The sequence below is a fragment of the Myotis daubentonii genome, chromosome 17, assembly GCF_963259705.1.
Source record: "Myotis daubentonii chromosome 17, mMyoDau2.1, whole genome shotgun sequence".
Taxonomy (NCBI): domain Eukaryota; kingdom Metazoa; phylum Chordata; class Mammalia; order Chiroptera; family Vespertilionidae; genus Myotis; species Myotis daubentonii.
The window spans coordinates 43309989-43322511 of record NC_081856.1 but is presented as its reverse complement, the minus strand read 5'-3'; the positions used below and the strand labels follow the sequence as shown (position 1 = coordinate 43322511).

At 36.2% G+C, this 12523-nt stretch overlaps 1 protein-coding gene across 7 annotated transcripts in view; it reads left to right on the top strand.

The window, feature by feature from the left end:
* The window catches only part of VPS13B (vacuolar protein sorting 13 homolog B), a 626384-nt gene that overhangs the window by 42182 nt on the left and 571679 nt on the right, over positions 1-12523 (top strand). For 6 of the 7 annotated variants that reach the window (XR_009449565.1, XM_059672116.1, XM_059672115.1 and 3 more), the window contains exons 8-13: positions 50-145; positions 596-718; positions 1184-1321; positions 2484-2571; positions 6374-6565; positions 9944-10113. Coding sequence is in view for 6 of the 7 variants with exons in the window: in XM_059672116.1 (XP_059528099.1) it covers positions 50-145; positions 596-718; positions 1184-1321; positions 2484-2571; positions 6374-6565; positions 9944-10113 (807 nt within the window). In the remaining variant the exon portion in view is untranslated. Of the gene's footprint in view, positions 1-49; positions 146-595; positions 719-1183; positions 1322-2483; positions 2572-6373; positions 6566-9943; positions 10114-10444; positions 10537-12523 lie in introns of all 7 variants that reach the window. The other variant, XM_059672120.1, reaches the window with a different exon arrangement.

Below are 12523 nucleotides of genomic sequence, written 5' to 3'. Positions count from 1 at the left end.
ATTGCCATTTAATACTAATTTGACTCAACATTCTTATATTATTTCTTAGCTCACTGAAATGCAAGCTGAAAGTAGTTATTATAGCCCTCAAAAAGTAACATCTAAAGAAGTATTGTGTTGGGAACAAGAAGGAACCACAATTGAGGTAAGGTAATCTTTCAACATTGAACATGTATATTTAAAATCTTTTGGCAGTTCTTAAAGTTAGTATTGAATGAATATATGTTTTAATCACAATTGGTATGTTTAAAATATATTTATAGTTTTGTATTTCTGTTTTAGTGGTTAGTAGTATTAGTTGAAATAATTTTTTTTAACAAAGGTTTTACTATAATTGCAACATTAATTTATTTTTTTTTCATTTAACTTATGTGTGCTCATATGTATGTGTGCATTAGTATTCATGAAGTGCCAGTCATTTGAGGATACAGGGACAAGTAAGAAGTTTCTTACTTTCATAGAATTTATGATCTGAGGAGAATAAATTTGAAAAGGCTCTGTTCTAAAGATGTTTCAACTGATTTAGAAATTTAGGAAAACTTGTAACATTTTTATGAAATTCAAGTTCTTAGTTCTATTTCCTTTCCTTTTATAGGCCCTTATGATGGGAGAGCCTTTCTTTGATTGCCAGATTGGTTTTGTAGGTTGCAGAGCCATGTGCCTTAAAGGAATTATGGGTGTTAAAGATTTTGAAGAGAATATGAATAGGAGTGAAACTGTAAGTCAAAATCTTCCCGTTCCTGCTTTTTTTGGATGGAATGCAGGGATAATGAAGTGCTTATTGAAGTGTTTAACCATACCAAAAAGTCTGCTAGACTGCATATATCTTTGGCTTGAGAGAGGAACTTTAACTGTTTTCCCTGTAAGAAATTATAGAGCTCAGGGGAATTTAGAAAGTTGGTAGCATTTAACACCTGGACAGTAGCTCCAAATACTTTCCAATTCATAAATGTTACTTCTTTCTTGTTTATAGCAGCTACTTGGAGTTCCTTTTTGGTTTGTTAAAATGTTCTTTGCCAAAATAGGCAGTGAAAATAGAGGCAGCATTCTTGTCTTTTCACAGGACTTCAAGTTGTAGTGATTTCTACTGACTGCTGAATGGATGTTATAAAACCAAGGTTTCATTTTCTTAAACGGTCTAATGATTTTTCCTCCTGTCAAAAATTTTTGCATTTATATTCAGGAAGCCTGTTTCTTCATTTGTGGTGAAAATTTGAGCATGAAAGGCTTGACATACCTTACAAATTCACTGTTTGATTACCGAAGCCCAGAAAATAATGGTACTCGTGCAGAATTTATCTTGGATGCAACTCATCATAAGGTCAGAGAATATATATATTTGAGCCAAGTTCTAGGCTGTGTTTGGGTGGGCATCTTATATGACTATTTATTATTGTTATCTTTCTTCTCATCTAATATATTCTTAAGGCTATTTGTTTACCGAGACATTTAGAATGTTTTCATCAAGTTTCTATAGCCTGAGAAGTTTGAGGAGTTCATAAGGTCTCTACTTTTCTGTGGTATGCAGCCACAGTTAGTTTATCCACTCCCTACTGTTAAAATAGTCATGGAGGAAACATAGAAGTATCTCTTTTAATTTCAATTACTTTTGGGTTGTAGGATTAATGGGAAGAGATGAAGTATTTCATGTATTACTATGTATGTGTCTTAGTATTATTTGACTTTTCCATATAAGATTATATTAATGTATTTTTATGGAATAAATTTTAAAATCCAGAAAGTCTGAAGATTAGTGTAATAGAATAGGTAATTTACATTTAACCCTTTTCAATACAGATTTACTTTTTTTTTTTTTTTAAATATATTTTATTGAGTTTTTACAGAGAGGAAAGGAGTGAGATAGAGAGTTAGAAACATTGATGAGAGAGAAACATCGACCAGCTGCCTCCAGCACACTCCCCACTGGGGATGTGCCCGCAACCAAGGCACATGCCCTTGACCGGAATCGAACCTGGGACCTTTCAGTCCGCAGGCCGACGCTCTATCCACTGAGCCAAACTGGTTTCGGCCAGATTTACTTTTATTGTTGAAAATAAAGAGTTTAATTTAGGTCTGCATAATTAACATGCTTTTAAATATCTTAGAATAGCTTTAGTGTTTAAACTGTTTCAAATAAGTGTACTGAAATATTTAAGGATGGAACTATTTGAGAGTGTACATTATTAAATAGTTTTTGATAGTATTACAGGTCAAGAGTGTACTATCCTCCATTATAGGTATTCATTAACCAGCCATAATTGATAGAGTGTTCAAAATGTCTAGTAGAACTATAGTGTGGTTTGTAATAGAGGTAGCATTACCTTACTTAGAAGTGAATTCTTCAGATAACCTCTGCTTTTTGTTTTGGTACTCCTTTCAGTTGTTACACTTTCTTTGTAGGGATATGTGTCTGATTCTTGACTTACCAGATTTTAAACTCAGAAGTCTCTTCTATACATGTTTTCTGTTTGCTTGGTTGTCAGGAGACATATACTGAGGTAGCTGGAATGCAAAGGTTTGGGGCTTTCTACATGGATTACCTATATACAATGGAGAACAGCATTGGCAAAGGTACTGTTTTCTTTCTTTTATGTTTGCTTTCCCCCCAGCTTCATCAGAATCAACTGGTCCTCTGTTACATTAGATTTACTTTCTGTTACTTTGGGGAATGGTTGAATTTTTTTTTAAATTTAATTTTATTGTTTAAAGTATTACAAATAGTAGTACATATGTCTCCTTCCCCCCCCCCCCCATTGACCTTCCCCTAGCTGGGGAATGGTTGAATTTTAATGCCATGTTAATTTGCCATGTTAATTTTCTTAGATTCTTGACATTTTTAATCTCTTTTTTGTGAAGCTGATTGAAATTCATGGACATGGACAACAGTGTAGTGATTGTGGGGTGTTGCGGGGAGCAGGGTGGGTGGAGGTGGAAGAGGAGATAGTGATGGCAAAAATAAAATGAAATAAAAAGAAAGAAAAACACAATTTGTATAATCAGCTAGAATTAGTTATGTATCAAATATTAAACTTTTAATGCGTTAAATTTTATATTACATTAAGTTGTCAAAAGTAGTAAATATTTCCTTTTCTGTATTAATTACATTTTGAAGGTTATATAGATCTTTTTAAAAAAGTTTGTTATTTGAAGCAGAAACATCAGAATAAAATCTTCTAGAAACTGTGGACATGTAGTGTTTTATTATGTATTTTATCTTTTTTGGCTGTTTTTATAAAGCTATTTTTAATTATTTTACTAGAGGCCCGGTGCACGAAATTCGTGCACTCAGGGACTGGGAGTTCCCCTGAGCCTGGCCTGCGCCCTCTCGCAGTCTGGGAGCCCTCAGGGGATGTCTGACTAATGGCTTAGGCCCACTCTCTGCTAAACCCCTAGAGTGTCAGGGAGCACTATAGCGCTCCTCCTGTCTTTCGCCAAAAGTGCTGAGAGTGCTATCAAAGCATCGAAATGGCATCCAGTTCTAAGTCTGCTTTTATTAGTGATGATATTGCTAAATATGTCAATGTAGTAAAGGTTTTCTTAAGTTTTTGAATATGTAACTTCATTTACTTGGGATTTATAATGTTTTTCCTAAACTGCTGTAAAATCAGCAAAAATGCCTTGGCAATTTTAGCATAGTTCCTAGGATATTGGTTGGCACTCAGAGGGTTAAACAACAGTGGGACATCCTTAGTGCTGCTGCAAGCCTGGAGAGGCTCCTGCCACTGCCTCTGCACTTGCCAGCTGTGAGCCCAGCTTGTGGCTGAGCAGTGTGGCTTGGCAGCTCCTGCATTGAGCGTCTGCCCCCTGGTGGTCAGTGCACATCATAGCGACCGGTTGTTCCATTGTTTGGTTGATTTGCACATTAGCCTTTTATTATAGAGGAGGATATTTATTTTTAAAATATGTTTTTATTTTTTCTTGAGAGAGGAAGGGAGAAGGGGAGAGAGAAACATTGATTAGAGGGAAGCATTCATTAACTACTTCCTGCAGACCCCTCCAGTGGGTATTGAGCCTGGAATCCAGGCATGTGCTCTGACCAGGAATTGAACCAGCAACCTCCTGGTGCATGGGACAATTCTCAATTCACTGAGCCACACTGGCTGGGCTTTGTTTTTTTATTCTTATTCTAATTTGATAATGCTAGCAATAAGACGTTTTTGAAAATTTAATCATTTTATGTTTGTGTGTACATCAGTAATAGGAGTTTTGTGCTTATTATTCCAATCTTTTTTCATGTTGAAAACTTAGTGAAAATAGGTTCACCATGTTTTTGGTTAACTTTTCATATTTAAGAAAATGATTTCTATTTATTAGGTGCTAAGTTAGATATGGTGAATGAGAAGAATACCAAAACATTTCTCAAGAAGCCAGTAGGTAGTATTTAACTATGCACTTAAATAAGTGATTATTTATATATATAAAAGGCTAAACGACTGTCTGATCATCTGCCCGGTAGCTATGACGCGCACTGACTGCCAGGGGGCAGATGCTCAGTGCAGGAGCTGTCAAGTTGTGGTGAGTTGGCAGCGGCAGTTCTTGGTGATGCATCCCAGAACCAGAGAGGAGGGAGCCCGATTCCGGGGTGCGTCACCCAAGAACCACCCTCTCGCAATCCGGGACCCTTTGGGGGATGTTGGAGAGCCAGTTTCAGCCCGATCCCCACAGGCCAGGCCGAGGGACCCTACCTGCGGGAGGGACCCTGCTCACTCCTCAGACACTCTTTGAGCTGCGGCGCCGCCCCAGGGTATGGCTGCAGGAGGTTGACTCCTGGGCATGTCCAGCCTGTCTTGCCCAGTCCGGCCTACCAGCCACCTTCTAATTAATTTTCTTTCAATGTGCACAAATCTGTGCACCGGGGCACTAGTAATCTATATATGTGAAATCCTACGTGACCATTCAACCATTCGACCAGTAGCTATGATGTGCTCTGACCACCAGGGGGCAGGCGCTCAATGCACAGGCATGGAAACATGGAACAAACTGATGAATTTCAGAGGGGAGGGGGCAGAGGGAGGGTGGGAAGAGATTAACCAAACATCTAATATGCATACTAGAGGCCTGGTGCATGGATTTGTGCACCGGTGGGGTCCCTCGGCCTGGCCTGTGGGGATTGGGCCGAATTCGTGCACCGGGCCTCTGACATCCCCCGAGGGGTCTTGCATTGCGAGAGGGTGCAGGCCAGGCCGAGGGATCCCACCGGTGCACGAATCTGTGCACCATGCCTCTAGTAAATAATAATAAGAATAGCAATGTATACAGAGAACTAAGAGAGATCCATGTAAGTGACTACTTTTGTCTGTGGGTTGAAGATTTCACAGAGGATTTGATCTTGAAAGATCATCATAGGGAGGGAGTTTTACCAATACTCAAAGGAGAACTAACAACTATCCTCTCAAACTATTTCAAAAATTCCAAGAGGAAGAAACGCTTCCAAGCTCTTTCCACAAGGCCAGCATACCACTTCTTTTCCTAAACTCTCTCTGAAGTAATCTCATTCTTTCCCATGAATTTAAGTATATTTTGATGATCCCCATATTGTATTTTTAGTCCAAACTTCTTTTTCCCCCCTCTCAATTTTATTTTGTATTGGTTTCTGGTATACAGCTGAGTGGTTAGACAATCATATACTTTACATATATTTCCTTCTTTAAGGTTTACAATTAAATATCCAATGCATACTTGACATTTTCACTTCAGTCTCAAAAATATCTCAAAACTGAATATGTCCAAAGTTGAATTATCATTATCCTTATAACCACCTTATTGCCTATTGCTTCTCCCCATTTTCTATCTTCTCTTCAGTATATAGGTAGATAAGGGACTGAGGAACTTGGATTCTGCATCATGGAGCATCACCATGATAATTTTATTCTGGAAAGATTTCATAGCAATTTCTACCTATTGTTCACTTTTATGGTCATTATAGAACTGTCAAGGTATCCTGTGATCATGTAATTTTAAACAGTCTAATTTTCAGTGAAATTCTTAGATTAAAATAGTGGTAAAATGCAACTTCTTCCAGTCCCCCTTCCCACTTAACATAATGGCATTGTGTATAGAATTATTGGATATAAGCAATTAAATTTGAAAGAATAAATTTCTAAGAATGACTTTAAATTTTATAGCACTTCTTATAACAGAAATAGATAACAGGAATAATTTATTTTGAATTGGTTGTTTTTTGGTGATAGTATCTTCTCATCTGCATAGAGAAAATTATAGATCAGCAAAGTTCTGTGTATGCAACTGATGGAGAATTGGTTTTAAGGCATTAAGCTATAAGCTTAAAAAGATGAGAGAAGAGTAATATTAAAATGTATACTTGGTATGTTCGATGCCAAAAATATTAATATAAAATTTGGCTTCTTTTAAGGTTCTGCAAATCAACAAGACTTTTCTTTAGGAAAAAGTGAAGATTTGGGAATAGTTCAGGAGAAGTCTACCAAATGCCTTGTTATAGGTCCTCTTGATTTTCGCTTGGATAGCAGTGCAGTACATAGAATTTTGAAAATGATTGTTTGTGCCTTGGAACACGAATATGAACCATATAGTGGGCTAAAACCAGGTTTGTTTTTATCTTAATTTTGAATCTCTTGCCAATTGATTTGAATGATCATATAATCTATTTTTTAATATTTTGCTAACTTACCCTTTTTAGTAAATTTTGCCTATCTGACTTTCATGTATTTTGTTGTTAATTTAAAAAATAAACTTGTGTATAGAAGTTATGGGAGAGGTCAAGCTTAGGGAGTTATTTGAATAAGTACTTATTTGCCAGTATTTGTTGATATTTTAATGTCACACCATTTTGGTGTACTCTTTCCAGTGAATACTCTTGAAATGTGACCATTTTTCTACGCTGGTGGATTCTAAAGAGCAGACATGAAGATGTGCTTTAAACATACATATTTAGTATTCAGGAAAACTTAGATCTTACTGGTAAAAAGGAATTTGCTGTACAATGAAGTTTTGCTACATGGCATGAAGATGTGGTTATCAGTTTCATAAAATATAAATTTCTTTTTTATATAATAAAGTACTATAAAGTAGGATGTAATAGCACAACGAGAGTGTAAGGGACAGTAAAGAACTCAGCGTATGGAGTCAGACTGTGGTTTGAATTCTGACTCCCACTTATTATTGACCAAAGGAAATTTAATTAACACCACTGATTTTTCATTTCTCTTTGTCTATAATTAAATTAATTATTGTGATAGATGGTTAAATTGTCTTCTCAATATCCATTCTCCTGTTATTTTATAGTAAAATAAATTTCTATGATAGAAATTTTATTGATAGAAATAAAGATTACATACCCCAAGTGTAGTCATATGGCTAGATTCTGGCTGCTGAGGTTGGTGCAGAACTTCATATGAATTCTTAGGCCAGGATTTTAAAGGTAGAGAGCATGCTTTCCTTTCCCACTGGCCCCTCCTGGCAGGAAAGCAATTACAATGACAGGCGCTGTAGCTGTCATCTTAGACCCTGAGTGAAAGCTGCATGCTGCGTGTGACAGAGCAGTAAGATAGGGCCTGAGTCTTTGTAGTGTGGAAGCACCATGTCTGCTCTGACCCTTGAGACACAGATTGTTCTGTGAAAGAGAAATAAGCTCCTGTTTTTGTTGACACTTTTTAAATTTTATTTTTATCACAGCATATTTGCTGTTATCCTAAATTACACTAAACTCCCTTAGCTGAATATCTAGTCTCTCTAAGCATGCAGTATCGATATTTCCATGGTCAGCTATTCTGTAACACCAGTTACGTTCAATTAAAATTTCAACTTCCAACATTATCGGTTTTTGTTTGGTTGCTGCACTTTCATCTTTGACTGCCAGTTCCCTGTTTCAGTTACTAATTTTTGTAAAATGTCATGCAGATTTATCACTAGTAATCAAAGAAGCAATACAACCACATGCTTTGCTATCCATGCATGAGCTAAATATAACAGATACCAGTAACTAGTAACCAAACCTGACAAACTTGGAAAGAAATGACATGATTGGTCACTGATCATGATGCTTATCTCTTATTTATGAAAGTGATTTATGGGCTGAACAACTAGCAGTGAAGTTTATACTTTATGCAGTTAGTTACAGTTTATATACTGTGGTTACTGATATTTTTACTGCTTTTGGGAACTGGCATTTTTAAACAAATTCGTGCATATCAGAATTGTATAAAGCGAGAGCTGCCTGTATATGTATACAGCAGTGAGCAAAAGTAGGTTTCCAGTTGTGAGTATATGAAAATGTTACTGTGATAATAACCTGCATGTCTTTTTCCATGTGAACAATTGTAAACCTACTTTTGCCAAACCCTGAATATTTACTACATTTGTACTAGTACACAGGCATTAAATCTCAAGTAGTTAGCAGTTCTCCACTTTTTTGGTAGCTATTTGTTGAAGTGTAATACACATATTGGAAAGCACATAAAACCCAGGGGTATAGTTCTGTGAATTTCGCAAACTTAACCACATTTGTGTAAATGTTCAAGATATGGATGCTTACCAGCACTCCAGAAGTCTCTTTGTGCCCTCTTCTGGTTACTACTCTCACCCCCAGGGTAACCACTCTCCTTACTTCTAACATCATAGGTTTTGCTTTGTTTATTTTAGAATTCATGTAAATGGAATCACACAGTATGTACTCTTTTGTCTCTGGCTTTAGTTGACATTATGTACATGAGATTTATTCTAATTACAGGATAGTATCCCATTGTGTGATTATATTATAACTTATTTATCCATTTTACTATTAGTATTTGGTTAGTTTTCAGTTATTATGATACTGATGCCAAAAACATTCTAGTACATGCCTTTTGTTAAACATGTACTAATTTCTTTAAAAAAATACTGTTACTGATTTCAGAGAGGAAGGGAGAGGAAGAGAGAGAGAGAAACATCCATAATAAGAGAGAATCATGGATCGGCTGTGTGCTTGATTTTTTCTTTTCCTTAATTCTTTATTGTTTAGCAGTGGGTGCCAAACTTTCGGACCTCATGGACCACTGGTTGGCAACCGCTGGTTTAAAGTATTCCATATGTCTCCCTTTTCCCCCATTGACCTCTCCCGGCACTTCCACTCACCAGCACATGCTCTCACCCACGTAGTGTGTGTGTCCATTGGTTATGCTTATATGCATCCATATAAGTCCTTTGGTTGATCCCTCCCCCCCTTTCTTCTGAGGTGGTTTGACAGTCTGTGTGGTAACTTCTTTTTCATTTTTGATTTTATTTATGTGGATCTTTTCTCTTTTTTCCTTAGTCAGGCCAGCCAGGTATTTGTCAATTTTATTAATTATTTCAAAGAACCAGCTCTCTATTGTATTAATTTTTTGTAATGGATCTGTAGTTCTATCACATTGTGACTTTATTTGTAGTTATCTGATGCCTAATGATAGTAACTAACTTTTGATAGGATTTTTGGCCATTTGGATATATTGTCTTTTGCTTATTCAAGGATTTTTTGGGCCATATTTCTATTGAATTGTTTGTTTATTATTATTGATTTTTAGAGGGTTTAAATTTTTTTTATATTGAATATGCTGTAGGTACAAGTCCTTTATGTAGATATTTATGTCTGTCTATGTATCTGTCTATCTATGGGATATATTTTCTCCCTGTCTGGCTGGCTTTTACATTATCTTAATGGTGTTTTCATGAATAGAAGCTGTTATTCCTTTGACAAAAGAGATTTGGAATTTCTTTAAAATATTAAAAACATTTAAAAATAAAAGTATAAAATTTTATGTAGCAAATACATTTATATTCTAGAGTAATTTAATTCATATTGATTTAAAGAAACATTATTTAACAACTGCTTTATTGTTGAAAAATAGAATTTGACCTTAAAGTTTGGGAAGCCAATGAATTTTTCAGTAATTTAAGAAAATCAATTATTTAAAAATTAATTTTTAATTGAAATTTTATTTCATTTTAGATATTAAAGATGAAAATGAAACAATACTGAGTTTGGAAGAAGTGGCATCTTTGGAGGAGTATATTCCTACTCGACATACAAGTATTACTCTCCTCAAATGTACCTGCACAATTTTTATGGCTGAATTCAATTTGCTGGATCACTTGCTACCTGTCATTATGGGAGAAAAGGTATATTTTGTGGTTTACTACTCGTTTTTCCATATCTCCATATTTGTTGGCTCTGTGATGTTGTAAGAGGAAGGCGATTAAGTAAAAGAATATTTGCTTATGTAATTATCCATTATAAAGTTGAATCAGTGTAACTATGATTGCTTTTTCTTAGAGAGTAACTTTTATATATTTAAATACAATAATCTTAAGCTAAGGCTATATAAGGAAATCTTGGAGGGCATGAGTCTAGAAGTCAGACCATATCCTAGCTGTATTTTTCAAGTGGGCTGACAGATTCAGCCAGTAAAGAAGCAACAAGTACAGATATTAAATGGTTTATTACTTACAGAGACAGCAAAAGCAACTCATAATGGTGTCAGCTTGCATTCCCTTTTGAGGATAAGCCTGAAACCAGAGGGCCAACTGACATCTAACATACTGGTAGGATACCCTGTTTATAGGGTTCAATTCTATACTGCAGCTAAGCGGTTATATAGCCTACAGGTATACTCTTACGATGGGTAGGTGGAAAGTCCCTTATCTTACCTGAATGAGGCTGATGAGAAAATGTTTCATAGTAGCCTCTCTCAAGATGAGGTGAGTGAGAAATGGTCTTTTAGCAGCTCCTTACAAAACCACTAATCTCTTGTTCTGAGAGCTATCACAGGATGTTCTACTAAGGCTTAGCTCTGCTAAAGTTGAGCCTCGCCTGTGTGGTCTACATAGATTTGTGAAAAACTGTCAGGGTATTGGCACAGAGCAGTTCCTCTCTAGTACCTAACTTCTAGAATGATTTTGAATATTCAATGAGATAATACATGTAAACCATTTTGCGCATATTAGAAACCCAGTGATTACTACTGTTATTGTTAGAGTCCCAATGCACGAAATTTGTGCAAGGGTAGGCCTTCTCAGTCCCGGCTGCCTCATGACCCCGTGGCCCTGCCCCCCGCCCATTGGTCTTCCGGAAGGTCTTTCTACCGTCCAGTCTAAGTAGCATATTAGCTCTTTATTATATAGGATGAGGACTTATTAAATGTTTAATATTTGTTTAGGTCAGGATTGTAAACTCAATTTAGTCAATTTTAGTTACAGTGGTTCTCAATAATTGCACTATTGATTTTTTGAACTAGAGGAGTATTAAGTAGCATTTACCATCGTTAGGGGCTTCTAAATGCTAGTACTGCTTCCCAGTGAAAGACAGACAAAACAAAACAGTGAAACTGCTCTTCCCACATTTTTTCACATTTCTCTGGGTATAAGGTCAGAGTGTTCCTTTTTGAGAACAGCAGGGATGGCATTATAAGAGCGTAAGTTCTAAGATCAGAAGGGATTGTTTGTCAATCAGAGTTGATATTCTGAACACCTGAAAACTTACATGCATTTATTTTGAAGCTTAGAAAAGTTCTGTACTTTGAAACACTGAAAATACTAAGCCTATCTTGAGATTCTTAGGACTTTATGAGCCTTTAGTATGTGTATTATTAATAGATATGATACGGATCAGACATTTTTCTGTTCTTCAAACTTGCTTATTAAAATTATTTTTGAAACTGTCTGAAATAGTCCACTTAGTCCCTTAGTTATCTAAATATGAATAGAAGGAAAGAAGATGAAAGATGCCTGGCTCTGGGATATCTAGTAAATTTTTTTGGAATGATTATGCTTTGGAAATGTACTGAGGCACGTAGTGGCACTATTACAGTTGATTGAAAAAATAAAAAGCTTTAGTTAAGAGGTGCATTGATAATTTTGCAATAGATAAATATTTTTTGAAATCTGGGACATACGCCGAAACCGGTTTGGCTCAGTGGATAGAGCGTCGGCCTGCGGACTTAAAGGTCCCAGGTTCGATTCTGGTCAAGGGCATGTACCTTGGTTGCGGGCACATCCCCAGTAGGAGATGTGCAGGAGGCAGCTGATCGATGTTTCTCTCTCATCGATGTTTCTAACTCTCTATCTCTCTCCCTTCCTCTCTGTAAAACATCAATAAAATATATTTAAAAAAAGAAATTAAAAAAAAAAGAAATCTGGGACATACTTAAAATATGTACAAGGTTTTGTATTTTTTTTAATTTGTCTTTATTGTTGCAATTATTACAGATGCCCCATTACCCCCTCCCCCCCACCGCTCCCCTATTTTAACCTCCCCCCTGTGTGTCCCCTTCGCGGCCTTCCCCAGCCCAGGCCTTAACCACACTATTGTCTGTGTCCATAGGTTGTGCATATATGCATACAAGTTCTTTGGTTAATTTCTTTTCACCCATCCCTGCCAAATGAACAAAATAGATTCAGAGACATAGAAGCATGGAACAGACTATTGAATATCGTTTTTAGTTTTGATAAGGGTCCCATAGAAAGGCATCATTTCTAGATTGATTTGGTATCACTGCAAAATGTGCTAGTCTGAAGCTTATATAGAGGACAT